The 15,343-nt window shown below is 42.4% G+C and overlaps 1 protein-coding gene and 1 pseudogene across 1 annotated transcript; both read right to left on the reverse strand.

The window, feature by feature from the left end:
* Positions 1-9: 9 nt before the first annotated feature.
* On the reverse strand, positions 10-3,775 carry LOC136701909 (E3 ubiquitin/ISG15 ligase TRIM25-like). Its single transcript, XM_066676694.1, has 6 exons — positions 3,164-3,775; positions 2,873-2,968; positions 2,495-2,728; positions 2,164-2,320; positions 1,739-1,795; positions 10-1,433 (listed from the first exon to the last, which is right to left on the reverse strand). The coding sequence occupies exons 1-6, from the start codon at positions 3,752-3,754 to the stop codon at positions 904-906; spliced, it is 1,665 nt and encodes a 554-aa protein (XP_066532791.1). The 5' UTR covers positions 3,755-3,775; the 3' UTR covers positions 10-903.
* Positions 3,776-5,078: 1,303 nt separating this feature from the next.
* On the reverse strand, positions 5,079-14,619 carry LOC136702745 (tripartite motif-containing protein 16-like protein; annotated as a pseudogene).
* Positions 14,620-15,343: the final 724 nt, after the last annotated feature.

The raw sequence follows: 15,343 nt of genomic DNA on the forward strand, positions 1-15,343 counted from the left end.
TGCAGTGTTTCATTTATTAGTTTATTAACGCATGAAGAGAATCAGTGTCCTACAGATACATCCCACATTCTCTGTTAGGAACAACACACAGCAGAGGAGCTGAATAAATAGTCTATAGAACACAGGACCTGATTGTTCAAGCTCTTCAGTGAGGTGTGGTACAGCAGCAGAAATATTAAGATGTGCACTGGACCTGGAACACACCACAGGACCCCAACCCTAAAGACATGACATGGGAAGACTGTGGAAGATCTGGAAGTCTGTAGGAAGAAGGTGCTTTAGAACAGCTGCTGTTCTCTGTGTTCACTGTGAAGACGTGTAGTGGATAAAGAGCTTTAATGAAGTGGACTCCACCTGTCGTTTTACTCTGATGAATGTGTGACACCTCTGAGAGAAGCTGAATAATGTATTGAATAATCACCAAAATCACAGAGTGACGTGTAAATCTGAAACACGTTTAACCCTTAGATGTCTGAATCATTGTTGCTTTGATCTGTGTGATTGACATTAGTTATTTGCAGGTCATTACAATGTTACATAATTATATACAGAGTTACATAATTAATTACATTTACTATAATTACAGACACCCAATATCATAATGTCACAAAATGTAAAAAAACAAAAACAAAAAATTACCAGAACTATAGGGTTGAACGATTTTTTTTTGTACTTTTTCAAAATCAAAATCTTATACAAATATTTGCTGTTTAGAAACAAAGAAGTTGTTTAGACCGGAAGCTTAGAGTCTGATCTTTGGAAAGACTGTCCTCACTTGTTTCATTAAGGTGAGAACTACAACAGAAGAAGAACTGTTTCAAGATGCAAAAGCCATGAGCCGTTTTTGAACCTATTCTTTAACAGAAGGATGTTAGTCTCCATCACTAAAGCTCTCACTAATGTTCATATTGGATCACAAAACTTCACAGAGGGGCCCGTATAATGAATCCGGATCCCAGCGTAGAGCGGCTGAGTGAAGGTGGTGTGGACGGTGTGAAGGAGGGTCATTGTGTCAGAGACGCTGTAGAAGGATAGAGTTCCTGCGCCGTGATCCACATACACTCCTATTCTGGAGGAGGACGGGGCTGAGATCTTAGTCTCAATGTTGTTGTGCCAGAAAGAGAGAGAGGGAGAACACTTCAGACACCAGGAATGATCATTACCTCCAAACCTAACATCATTACCATTTCCTTTCCTGTTGATCTCTTTATACGAGACGGCTATGTAAACATAGCTCTTACTGCTCAACTCAACCTCCCAGTAACAGCGTCCACTCACACTCTCCTGACTCAGAACCTGACGCCAGTTTTCAAATCTCTCTGGATGGTCAGAGTATGGTTGGACACACTTAATGCTGCTGACCTCTCTGTTGTCCTCAGACAGAATGAGGTTTTTCTGAGCTGTGTTGGGATCCAGAGTCAGTCGAAAGAAATCTACAGAAGAAGATGACTTCAGTTTATGCTTTTAATACCACTTGACCTCATTTCCTTTGATGTAATATACATATTTACAATTTCGAAGTCTGAGAAGTATGAAAGCTACTTTAAAAGTCTTTCCCCTGTAAATAAATTACATGATTTTATTATCATTCATCAGCTGTTGTTCTTTTCTAATGTCTTTAAATTCACAGTCCCTTCAAACAGAAACACAGAATATTACAAAGAAAACATTAATTTACTGTTATTACAAAAATCTCTCTGTGTGTGTGTGTGTGTGTGTGTGTGTGTGCTTTACATACGTTGTAGAAAGTCTTCTCTGGTCTTTGGTTCCGAGAGTAAAATCTGAACAGCTGCAGCTGTGGAGTCACAACACAATGAAGAATGAACAGCAGAAAAACAGAGACTCTGTTCTGTTCAGATGTTAGAGAAAGTGAATCAGACTCTACAGATTTAAAGCTGAAACACTAAACTGTGGAGTGCTATATCCTCCAGCTATAGAGGCACTGCAGACAGTTTCTCATGTAGACCTTGTGTGTTTAGGACGTGTGTAGTTGGCTGGAGTTTGGAAAGTTCAAAATCCCCATCCAGACTTTAAAACAACCTAAATACAACAGACTGTGGAAATGTGTCTCTGATTCTGTGTCAGTCTCTAGTGTAGACACTCTAACACTCCACACACACCTCATTTCACCCTGTCACTGATCAAACAGCAGGACACTCTCACCTTGTTCAGAGACTGTGTTGAGTTTCTCTTCACAGAATTGTTCCAGTTGATTTTTCAGTTCAGAGAGAGATTTGCTCACTTCATTAAATGAGGGACTTTGACTGATGGTGATGGGAGAGTCCTCAGATCCAAAAGAGACACAAAGAGCCTGCAGACTCTACACAAATCAGCATCAATTTAACAAATAAACATTGATAACAAAGAGCTACAGACAAACTACACACTTCTGTGAACAGACGCAACTCCCTCGTATTCATTTCTGGTGAAACATAAGGAACACAGAACATTAAAGAAGATGGAGTTCCTCTGTGATTCAGACAGTGGTCGTTACCTGGAGGAATTGGATGTGATCGTCTGTGTGTGAAAGCTGCTCCAGCTCAGTGTCTCTCCTCTTTAGATCAGAGATCTCCTGCTCCAGCTGTTGAATGTGTTCTTCAGCTCGACTCAGTACAGCCTTCTCCTGAGCTCTGATCAGCTCTGTTACCTCAGAGCGTCTTTCCTCAATGGAGCGGATCAGTTCAGTAAAGATCCTCTCACTGTCCTCCACCGCTGTCTGTGCAGAGCTCTGTTAGACACACAGTGACCAGATGGAGGTCAGTTTAAAGCTCAACTGTCATTCGCTCTCTTACTGTGTCTCTAGACGTCTTATTGTCCACAGTGTCACTATCTGAATGGAGGAGAGAGTGACTGAGGGGTGCTCACTACTCACCTTAAGAGTGTTTACAGCCTGTTTCAGCTCCTGCAGCAGCTTCTCTTTCTCCTGGATTCTCTGCTCTGTTTCCCCTCGCCCCTCCTTTAACTGACTCTGGGAACATTTTATTGAACATCTCTGGTCAAACATTTACTGACAGTTTCCACTGGTTAATTACAGAGAGTCCATATACATTTCTGTAACATTTCCTCATGTGAACTGAATAGTGTTAATCCAATAGTGGAAATATTAAAGGGAAAACTCCTTAAACAATAATATTTACTGATTCTGAAAGACTGCAGCTCTCACCTGTCTCTCAGCTCTCTCTGCTACAGCTGCCACTGTGTCATGGCCTCTGTGTTCGTGCATCGTACACAAATAACAGATGCATGTTTGATCGGTGCGACAGTAGATCTCCATCAGTTTGTCGTGCTGAGGGCAGATCTTCTCTTGTAGTTTTGAGGAGGCTTTGACCAGTTTGTGCTTGATCAAGGCTGGAATTTCAAGATGAGGTTTAAGGTGAAATTCACAAAGCGAAGCCACACAAATCAGACAGGACTGGACGGCTTTGTGTTTCCTCCCGGTGCAGAAATCACACTCCACATCTCCAGGTCCAGCATAACAGTGAGCAGGAGAAGCAGCTCTGAGCTCCGTCTTCTTCAGTTTCTCCACCACTTCAGCTATAACATTGTTTCTGCGTAGAACAGGCCTCAAAGTGAAGGTCTCTCTGCACTGGGGGCAGCTGTAGACTCCCGTCTGATCTTCCTGATCCCAGCAGTTGTTAATACACACCTTACAGAAGCTGTGTCCACAGGGAACCGTCACTGGATCCTTCAGCAGATCCAAACAGACTGGACACACGAACTGATCCTGATCAACTGAAATACTGGCCTCTGCCATTGTCCTGCACTCACTGACTGAGAGAGAGCAGCACTCTGAGTTCAGTTTCGTTTTCCTCTGAACTGAGGAGGAGTGGCTTCCTGATTCTGAGTTTCAGAGCGAGAGAGAGAGAGAGAGAGAGAGAGAGAGAGAGAGAGAGAGAGAGAGAGAGAGAGAGAGAGAGAGAGAGAGAGAGAGAGAGAGCAGGATCAAATTACATAGAGTTACTAAGTAGGAGTGTCTCTTTTAAAGCCACATTGCCCATTCTCACAAAACGTGCCAGTGTACAAACTGCTTTGGATAACTATCTGCTTATGACTCGAATCATTGAAGCTGGACTTAATCACCAGAGGAGGGAGTAAGCACTGTTCAACAAACTCTGAAATCAACACTGGAGCAGCAGTGAAGTCTCACATTGTACACTGTCAGAAAAACTCTCACTGTGGTGGTACCCTCAAGGTCATATATTTATTTAGTTAGGGAATGTAATTTATCCTTATTCTATTATAAATGTAGTTTTCAAACGTGTGTTGATTTCATTCGCCTGATTTCATCTCCAGGACTGATTTTATGTTGTTTTATTTACCACAGTTCTATAAAGAAATCTTACCAATATTCACCTCTCCTTTTGGGAAAGAGACTGTAGTGGACCTTTAGGGAACACAACTGGACTTTAACAGCACTGTTGTATCTTTAAATGTTCATTTACAGTGTTTATACCTTTAGTAACCAATAACGTACCTCTATCATACCTTTTTTACTGAGAATGTACGTTGAATACAGTCAGACACCTGTAGAGACACTACTGTGTTCTACACAGATCCAATCAGAACCAGACACAGTGCAGTGTTTCATTTATTAGTTTATTAATGCATGTATAGAATCACGTTTAACCCTTAGATGTCTGAAGCATTGTTGCTTTGATCTGTGTGATTGACATTAATTATTTGCAGGTCATTACAATGTTACATGATTATATACAGAGTTACATAATTAATTACATGTACTATAATTACAGACACCCAATACCTTCTTCATAATGTCACAGAATGTCAAACAAACAAACAAAAAATTACCAGAAATATAGGGTTGAAAGATATATATATTTTTTGTACGTTTTCAAAATCAAAATCTCAGACAAATATTTGCTGTTTACAAGCAAAGAAGTTGTTTAGAACAGAAGCTTAGAGTCTGATCTTTGGAGAAACTGTCCTCACTTGTTTCATTAAGGTGAGAATTACAACAGAAGAAGAACTGTTTCAAGATGCAAAAGCCATGAGCCGTTTTTGAACCTATTCTTTAACAGATGGATGTTAGTCTCCATCACTAAAGCTCTCACTAATGTTCATATTGGATCACAGAACTTCACAGTGGAGCCAGTATAATGAATCCAGAACCCAGCGTAGAGCGGCTGAGTGAAGGTGGTGTGGACGGTGTGAAGGAGGGTCATTGTGTCAGAGACGCTGTAGAAGGACAGAGTTCCTGCGCCGTGATCCACATACACTCCTATTCTGGAGGAGGGTGGGGCTGAGATCTTAGTCTCAATGTTGTTGTGCCAGAAAGTGAAGGAGGTAGAACACTGCAGACTCCAGGACTGATCATTACCTCCAAACCAAGCATCATTGCCTTTTCCTTTCCTGTTGATCTCTTTATATGAGACTGATACAAAATCATAGATTATCCTGCTCAAGTCAACCTCGAAGTAACAGCGTCCACTCACACTCTCCTGACTCAGAACCTGATGATAGTGTTCAAATCTCTCTGGATGGTCAGAGTACAGATGGACAATATTAGTTCTTCTGACCTCTCTGTTGTTCTCAGACAGAATGAGGTTTTTCTGAGCTGTGTTGGGGTCCAGAGTCAGTCGACAGAAATCTACAGAAGAACAAAGTGTCTTTAGTTATGTTTTTAGGATTTTATTATTATTCTACTCTTGTTTAATGCTTTGTTTGTTCTTTCAACATGACCCCGAAGTCAGCAGTGATTTGATTGTAAAGCTTGAAGGTCCTAAACACAGTAAAACCCCTTTCCTGAATTTTTTAAGTCTGTTGTGTTGCTTTGAGTAACATTCCCATATATTATAAATATGACAGCTGTATTACTGTCCACGCTTTAAAACCAACACGACCCGATAATTATTCATCTGCTGTAATTGTTAAATAACTTCATATTCAATATTCTTACAAAAAATAAGAATAAGTCTGTGTGTGTGTGTGTGTGTGTGTGTGTGTGTGTGTGTGTTTCTTACTTACATTGCAGAAAATGTTCTCTGGTTTTTGGTTCCGAGAGTAAAATCTGAACGGCTGCAGCTGTGGAGTCACAACACAATAAAAGAGTGAACAGCTGGAACATAGAGAATTTGTTCTGTTCAGATGTTAGAGAAAGTGAATCAGACTCTACAGATTTCTACAGATGTCTTCCAGCTACAGAGGACAATGGTGCACAAACTCAATTTCCAACATAGTACATCACATCAGGACACTCTCATCTTGTTCAGAGACTGTGTTGAGTTTCTCTTCACAGAATTGTTCCAGTTGCTTTTTCAGTTCAGAGAGAGATTTGCTCACTTCGTCAAACAAGAGATTTTGACTGATGAAGATGGGGGGGTGCTCAGATCCAGAAGAGACACAAAGAGCCTGCAGACTCTGCACAAATCAACATTGATTTCACATAAAAGCAAGAGTCACAAGACCCTCATAGTCATTTCTGGTGAAAATAAAACCTTCCTCACTGAAAGGAACACAGAACATTTAAAGCTGGAGTAGGTGATTATGTAGAAACTAATAAGTGTACATTTATTTGTAAAAAATACAAATGAACAAATTAAGTCCCACCCACTACTTGAGCCCTCTTTCTGAATCCATTACTGTCTGTCTGTCAGTCTTCAATGTTGGGTCATAGCACGCTGGCGTCCGTCTGGTGACTGCAGCTTCTACCCGTGTCTGACACTTGTTTTATTTTTGTTTGTTCAGTCGTGGTTTTTTTTTTTGTTTAATTAACACTGTCTAGGACTGAAGACAGAGAAGCCTGCTGCCATTGCCTGGGCTTGGTGTCCTGCTGTGGCTGCTGCTGAATGTCCCAGAGGGAGTGTTTGTTCACATTGGTGGTAGCTGCTGCTGATTCGACAGAGGAGTGGGTCACTGTGCTGGTGCTCTGTGGTGGGAGGGTTTTCTGGTGCTGCTCCTGTTGATGGCTGGGGGAACACTTCCTTAAAACTTCACCAAGGTGTGCTACTGCTGGTTCCATGGTGGTCCATTTCCACCAGCTGCTAAAACTGCTACAATGACTGTCGATCTTAAGTAGCCCTGTAGTTCAGATTTTTCATTTAGTTTGTGTGTGTGATCTGTTTTGTACCCTTTTGTATTGCCGTGTCTTTTGATATATATTTTTGTTTTTGTCCTAATATTGTCAGTGCTTTATACATGAAATATATTATTATTATTATTATTATTATTATTACTACTACCCTAATGCACATGAACATATATTGCTTGATTAGTCACAGAGAGAGAGAGAGAGAGAGAGAGAGAGGTGCAAACTATCCACTATTTTCAAACACTATCCACCTACCTGATGTCTCATTCTCATGTAATAAATCACCCAATACACACAGCAGCTACTAATATACTGTCATATAAACAAATACAAACGAGGTAATTATTGGTCCAGAAGAAAAACAGCCTTTCTCCATGCCCAGGTTCCTTCACCATTGGAAAACTATGCCGATTTTTATGTCTGATTTGCCCTCTGGAATTTTTCAGCCTGTTTTTGTTGTTAAACTTTTCTACCTCCATCATTCTTTTCTTTATTTGCTCAGCAGTGCAAGCAGTTGTATATTTCTCTGCCATTCACCCAGCTTTCAGTGGTATGTGTTTGTCTATCTGTGTGTGAATGTGGAATCTCTGCACATGTGGGAAGAGTGGTGTAGATAGGTAATGCTTACAATAATTTAATTCATTTAGAGCTTAATGATCGGATGGGGTTTTACAGTCCTGTGGCCTTTATAGAAAATAACCTTTTTGTCACGCAGAGCTCTCTGAACTCCAGATCCCAGAATTCATTAGACAGTCACATGACATCACACCGTTCTCAATCACCAGAGTTCTGATTTGGAACACCTGCCTATCTCTCTATTTAAGCTTCACTCACTCACCAGTCATTGCCGAGTATTGCGTGAATTATCTCCGAATACAAAGCGTTCTCTATTTTCCAGTCTGTCTTGATTTCCAGTTACTTACCTTATGCTCGTCTTTCGGTTATCGTCCCTGTCTTGCCCATTTGGATTTGTTTGCTCTTTGGTTTATGAACTCTGCCTGGCTTTTCGACTACTCTTTATGATTATCTCGGATGTATTGTTTGTTCCCGGTGTTCGACCCTTCTGTCTGGCTTTTCGACTACTCTGCTGGTTTATCTCTGAGGTACTGTTTGTTCCTGATATTCGACCTGTGCTAGTTATTGTTAACTCCTTGTGGATTGTTGCTAATAAACTCTTTATACTGCTCGCCGCTTGTGTCTGCCTTCTGTCTAGTCGTGACAGAATACTCGGCCATAACATGCAGACAGCGGGTTCTGAAGCCGTGATTACGGCTCTAAGCACTCAAAGCCAACTGCTAGGTCAACACCAGCAAACGTTGGCTAGTGTGACTCACGCTATTGAATCTCTCGCTCACCAACACCAACTACAACTTTCGCAGGTGGTAGCGAGCGTTAAAGTACTAACAACTTGCTTTTTCTGACAGTAGTCGTAACACTAATCCCCTTTCAGTCCCGGTTAATGTTTCCTCGCATTATCCTGTCAGTAAGCCAGAAGTATTTGATGGTAATCCAGCTAAATGTAGTGGATTTTTGTTACAATGTTCGATATTCTTTGAGAATACACTTCCAGGTTCGGAGAAATCCAAAATAACTTTTCTGATGTCACGTCTCACGGGAAAAGCACTTGAATGGGCCACTGCGGTATGGAATAATATAATGGACAAAACGTATCCTGAGTTTTTGACTATGTTTAGAGAAGTGTTTGATCACGCTAATGAGGGCCAATCCAATGGGGAGATTCTTCTGACTCTTAAACAGGGCGCTCGCACCGCAGCTGCCTATGCTCTGGAATTCAGAACTATTGCTGCAGGGAGTGGGTGGAATGAGCCAGCACTCATGAATGTTTTTCGAAATGGACTTAACTCGGATATACTAACGGAATTAGCCTGTAGGGATGAAGGAACATCTCTGGATCAACTCATTTCCATGTCCATTCGTCTGGATCAACTTCTAAAGAAAAGACCCAAGAACACGGGTCAGGGACATCTTACCCCACGGGGTCATTCCTTTCCTGGTTCAGAGAAACAGAAGGTGCACTCGAGTGTGGTTCCCGGTCCTAACTCTTCAACGGAGCCTCTGCAGTGTGATACTTTGAGACTGTCTCAAGAGGAACACCGACGACGCCTGCATAATGGACTGTGTTTATATTGTGGAGGTTCTGATCATTTCCGACGAGACTGTCTCAAACGTCCACGGAGTACACATCCTCAAGGAAGGGCTTCACACATCCATACGATGAGTGTACCCACAGCTAGAGTAATTTCAAGATCTTTTGTAATACCCGTCACTGTGTACTGCCAAGAAAATTCTCTTGTTGTTCCAGCATTGATTGACTCTGGAGCCGAGGGAAACTTCCTTCATCAATCCATCGTCAACAAGTTACACATCCCGACGGAACCTCTGTGCAGACGAGTCCTGGTCCGTGCCCTAGATGGTCTTCCAATTGGAGGAGACCCCATCTCACAAGAGACTGTTCCAGTTCGACTTCAAACCAGTTGTTTGCATCTTGAGTGGATTTCCTTTTTGGTGCTCCCTAAATCAGACTATTTTCAGATCAGATTATTTTAGGATTACCCTGGTTAGAGACACATAACCCAGTAATTTCATGGAATCCTCGTGAGATCAGGTCCTGGTTCACTTATTGTAAATACCATTGTTTGGCACTAGATCAACTTTCTGTCCACTCTACTTCTGTAGAAAGTCCTAATTCTCCTGTACACGTCCAAATTCCCTCAGAGTATGCTAGGAACTTAGAAGTGTTTAGTAAGGTCAAAGCCACAAAATTACCTCCACATAGACCCTATGACTGTGCCATTGAACTTATAGAAGGAGCTTCTTTACCCAAATCGCGTATATACCCACTTAATTTAGAGGAAGAACGAGCAATGGAAGAATATGTGAAAGAAGCCTTAGATCAGGGGTTTATTCGCCCATCTAAGTCTCCGGTAGCTTCTGGATTCTTTTTTGTGAAAAAAAAGGATGGTGGTTTGAGACCCTGTATAGACTACCGTGCTCTTAATGATATTACGAAGAAATACACATATCCTCTACCACTTATTCCGGTAGCATTAGAACAACTTAGAGGTGCTACAATTTTTTCGAAATTAGATCTTCGTAGTGCTTATAATCTTATCCGTATAAAGGAGGGAGACGAATGGAAGACGGCATTTAGCACCACTAAGGGACACTATGAATATCAGGTGATGAGTTATGGGTTAGCTAATGCCCCGTCTGTATTTCAGTCCTTTATGGATGACATATTCCGGGATATGTTAGGACAGTTTGTGATCGCTTATATTGACGATATCTTGATTTATTCTCCTGATTTCAACACACATATTATCCATGTTAATAAGGTACTTCAACGTCTCAAAGAGAACAATCTCTATGTCAAGGGGGAAAAGTGTGAATTTCACCAACAGACGGTGTCGTTTTTAGGGTATGTCATAAGTGTGTCAGGTATAATCATGGACGATCACAAAGTGGAAGCTGTAGTTAACTGGCCCGTCCCGAACAATATTAAGGAACTTCAACGTTTTTTAGGCTTTGCCAATTTTTATAGACGATTCATTAGGAACTTCAGTTCCATTGCTGCTCCCCTCACAGCCTTACTTAAGGGAAATTCACAACGTCTATATTGGTCCCCTCAAGCACAAATGGCGTTTGAGCGTCTTAAAAGAGCCTTTTCTACTGCCCCCATTCTCAAACATCCGGACCCGGAGCATCCCTTTGTGGTCGAGGTAGACGCTTCTGAAACAGGGGTAGGAGCTATCTTATCTCAGCGAAAAGGGGATTCCTCAAAGCTGTACCCAATCGCTTTCTACTCACATAAACTATCTCCCGCGGAGCGCAACTATGGTATTGGGGATAAAGAACTGCTGGCAGTAAAATTAGCTCTAGAAGAATGGAGGCATTGGTTGGAGGGTTCTTTACACCCTTTTTTGGTGATAACGGATCATAAAAATCTAGAATATCTTAAAACTGCAAAGCGAATGAATTCTCGTCAGGCCAGGTGGTCATTGTTCTTTTCACGCTTTCATTTTTCTATAACATTTCGTCCAGGCAGTAAAAATGTTAAAGCAGACGCTCTATCCCGCTTATATCAGGGAGACCTTAAGGAGAGGGGGGACAGTGACTTCATTTTACCGTCATCGGTATCAGTGTCAGTCATTAGATGGGAACTTGATGATCAAATTGACAATGAAAACCAATCTAACGAGGTGCCTAGGGAATGTCCAGAAGGGAAAAAGTATGTACAGGCCTCCCTCCGAGACAAGTTAATCACGTGGGCACATTCATCCCTGTCATCTGGCCATCCGGGTGAGACACGCACTACTCAACTCATCCTAGCTCGGTATTGGTGGGAATCGGTTAGGGCTGATGTACATAAGTTTATAGCATCATGTTCCGTCTGTGCCCAGTCAAAAACTCCCAAGACACTTCCCGCAGGTAAACTTATGCCCCTACCAGTTCCTGAACGTCCCTGGTCTCACTTGGCTCTAGACTTTGTCACTGATCTACCAATATCTGATGGCTATACCACTGTGCTGACAGTGATTGATCGGTTTTCTAGAAGCGTAAAATTTATACCGTTTCCCTCACTCCCCACAGCTTTCGACACGGCTAAAGCTATATATAATCATATTTTCCGAAATTTTGGTATTCCAGAAGATGTTTTATCAGACCGAGGGCCACAATTCACATCACGGGTATGGAAAGCATTTTTTGAGCATCTTGGGGCTAACATTAGTCTTACGTCCGGGTATCATCCCCAGAGCAATGGTCAATGCGAGCGTATGAATCAGGAACTGGGAAAGTACTTACGTTCTTACTGTCATAAGTATCCACAGGACTGGTCACAGTACTTAGTATGGGCCGAAATGGCTCAGAATTCTCTTGTCAATTCTACCACCGGGCTTACTCCGTTTCAGTGTGTCCTAGGCTATCAACCTCTGTTAGCTCCTTGGACTGCTGCTCTTTCAGGAATACCAGCAGTGGATGAATGGATGCAACGCAGTGAGGAAGTTTGGGAAGAAACCCATCAACACATTTCAGAGATTCTATCTAGATATAAAGAGAGGGCAGATAGGTACCGTCATCTACTCCCTCCTACCAGATTGGAGATCGGGTTTGGCTGTCAACAAAAAATATCAGGTTGGAGGGAGGCTGTAGGAAACTACAATCCAAGTTTATTGGACCCTTTCGTATTTCTGCCAAAGTCAACAATGTTACGTATAAGTTAGAGCTTCCTGCCCAATATCAAATCCATAACTCTTTTCATGTTTCTCATCTCAAACCAGTAGTTTCCGGACCCTTGAACAAGGAACTGCCCGACGATGTACCATCCACGGCCATGGAGAACGAGGATTCATCTATTTATGCTGTGCGTGAGATTCTGGACTCGCGTAGACGTGGAGGGGTTCTACAATATCTCATTGACTGGGAGGGTTATGGCCCTGAGGAACATTCATGGGTACCCGCTAAGGATGTTTATGACTCGGGCCTCGTGTTAGCGTTTCACTCACGCCATCCCGAGAAGCCTGCTCCGCGTCCAAGGGGTCGCCCCAGAAGTTCTTCATCTAATCCTACTCTACCTCGTTCTACGTCTAGGTCAAGAAGTCAGCGGCGGTCTAGGATCCCAGCACAAGCTAAAGCCCCTAGGTCGGATACTACTGGTCAAAGTGGTGGTCGTCGTCGTGGTCGTCCTCGCTCCAGGCCGCCTCCTATGCCTTCGGGGGGGGGGTAATGTCACGCAGAGCTCTCTGAACTCCAGATCCCAGAATTCATTAGACAGTCACATGACATCACACCGTTCTCAATCACCAGAGTTCTGATTTGGAACACCTGCCTATCTCTCTATTTAAGCTTCACTCACTCACCAGTCATTGCCGAGTATTGCGTGAATTATCTCCGAATACAAAGCGTTCTCTATTTTCCAGTCTGTCTTGATTTCCAGTTACTTACCTTATGCTCGTCTTTCGGTTATCGTCCCTGTCTTGCCCATTTGGATTTGTTTGCTCTTTGGTTTATGAACTCTGCCTGGCTTTTCGACTACTCTTTATGATTATCTCGGATGTATTGTTTGTTCCCGGTGTTCGACCCTTCTGTCTGGCTTTTCGACTACTCTGCTGGTTTATCTCTGAGGTACTGTTTGTTCCTGATATTCGACCTGTGCTAGTTATTGTTAACTCCTTGTGGATTGTTGCTAATAAACTCTTTATACTGCTCGCCGCTTGTGTCTGCCTTCTGTCTAGTCGTGACACTTTTACTTTATGCCATCAGAGCATTTGACTGACTGATTGCTACTGAGGTGTAAATAATTAGCAATATATCAAAAAAACATATTGTAAGAAAAATCACCTTCACTGTTGTTAATATAAAGGAGTTCCTCTGTGATTCAGACAGTGGTCGTTACCTGGAGGAATTGGATGTGATCGTCTGTGTGTGAAAGCTGCTCCAGCTCAGTGTCTCTCCTCTTTAGATCAGAGATCTCCTGCTCCAGTTGTTGAATGTGTTCTTCAGCTCGACTCAGTTCAGCCTTCTCCTGAGCTCTGATCAGCTCTGTTACCTCAGAGCGTCTTTCCTCAATGGAGCGGATCAGTTCAGTAAAGATCCTCTCACTGTCCTCCACCACTGTCTGTGCAGAGCTCTGTTAGACACACAGCGACCAGATGGAGGTCAGTTTAAAGCTCAACTGTCATTCGCTCTCTTACTGTGTCTCTAGACGTCTTATTGTCCACAGTGTCACTGTCTGAATGGAGGAGAGACTGACTGAGGGGTGTTCACTACTCACCTTAAGAGTGTTTACAGCCTGTTTCAGCTCCTGCAGCAGCTTCTTTTTCTCCTGGATTCTCTGCTCTGATTTCTCCCGCACCTCTTTTACCTGACTCTGAGGACAAAGGTATTCAAACGTTGCTGAATCACGGGAAGACGGGTGTTGCCTGGTCAAATATTTACGGACTTGTTTCGACATCTTCTAGAGAGTCGGTCCAAATACATTTATGTAACATTTCCTGATATGAACTGAAGGAGGTTTTAATCAACAGTGGAAAAAATAAAACAGATTATGTTTGTTCGGTGCAACAGTAGATCTCCATCAGTTTGTCGTGCTGAGGGCAGATCTTCTCTCGGAGTCGTATGGAAGCTTTGACCAGTGTGTGATTTTTCAAAGCAGGAAGCTGAAAATGAGGTCTAATGTGAAATTCACAAAAGGATACTAAACAAATCAAACAGGACTGGATGGCTTTTTGTTTTCTCCCAATGCAGAAATCACACTCCACATCTTCAGGTGCAGAGTAGCAGTGAGCCTGAGAGGCATCTCTGAGCTCTGTCTCCTTTACTCCTTCATCAGCCAGCATGTTGTTTCTGCATAGAACAGGCCTCGGAGCGAAGGTCTCTCTGCACTGGGGACAGCTGTAGACTCCCGTCTGATCCTCCTGATCCCAGCAGTTGTTAATACACACCTTACAGAAACAGTGTCCACAGGGAACAGCCACTGGATCCTTCAGCAGATCCAAACAGACTGGACACACGAACTGATCCTGATCGACCGAAATACTGGCCTCTGCCATTGTCCTGCACTCACAGACTGAGAGAGAGAGAGTGAGCAGAATTTAGAGGTCAGTTTTCTGTACTCTGAACTGAGGTGTGGCTTCTTGACTCTGGCTTTTCAGAGAGAGAGAGAGAGAGACAGAGAGAGAGAGAGAAAGAGAGAGAGAGAGAGAGAGAGAGAGATGTTAAGTGGGTTAATCTTATGTTAACATTTTATTAAGTAAGGTCTTATTTGTAATGAATAAATGATTTATTAATTGTGTCCTTCTCAATGAAATCAAAATAAAAATGTTCCCGATTTATTATAACAGAAATAAATTAATTCAAAACATGGCTTATTCATTCATTGTCGGTAACCACTTCCTGTTCAGGATTGCAGTGGGTTCAGAGCCTACCCAGAATCTCTGGAACACACCCAGAACCTGGTGCCAGTACATCACAAGGCAACACACATTCTCACTCACACCTATGGACAATTTTAAGTAGCCAATCCACCTACCAACATATGTTTTTGGACTGTGGGAGGACACACACTCTGACACAAAAACACAAGACCTGAGGTGTAAGAGGAGGGAGTAAACACTGTTCAACAAACTCTGAAATCAACACTGGAGCAGCAGTGAAGTCTCACATTGTACACTGTCAGAAAAACTCTCACTGTGGTGGTACCCTCAAGGGCATATATTTATTTAGTTAGGGAACGTAATTTATCCTTATTCTATTATAAATGTAGTTTTCAAACGT

Source organism: Hoplias malabaricus, chromosome 7 (genome assembly GCF_029633855.1).
Source record: "Hoplias malabaricus isolate fHopMal1 chromosome 7, fHopMal1.hap1, whole genome shotgun sequence".
Lineage (NCBI taxonomy): Eukaryota > Metazoa > Chordata > Actinopteri > Characiformes > Erythrinidae > Hoplias > Hoplias malabaricus.

Bases quoted from the DNA above. Each gene is read 5' to 3' on its own strand.
- LOC136701909 (XM_066676694.1), bottom strand. From the start codon at position 3,754: ATGGCAGAGGCCAGTATTTCAGTTGATCAGGATCAGTTCGTGTGTCCA. The intron at 2,969-3,163 runs GTGAGAGCTGCA...AAATGTTCCCAG, and splicing joins CAGAGAGAGCTGAGAGACAG to AGTCAGTTAAAGGAGGGGCG. The intron at 1,796-2,163 runs GTGAGAGTGTCC...GTGACTCCACAG, and splicing joins CAACACAGTCTCTGAACAAG to CTGCAGCTGTTCAGATTTTA.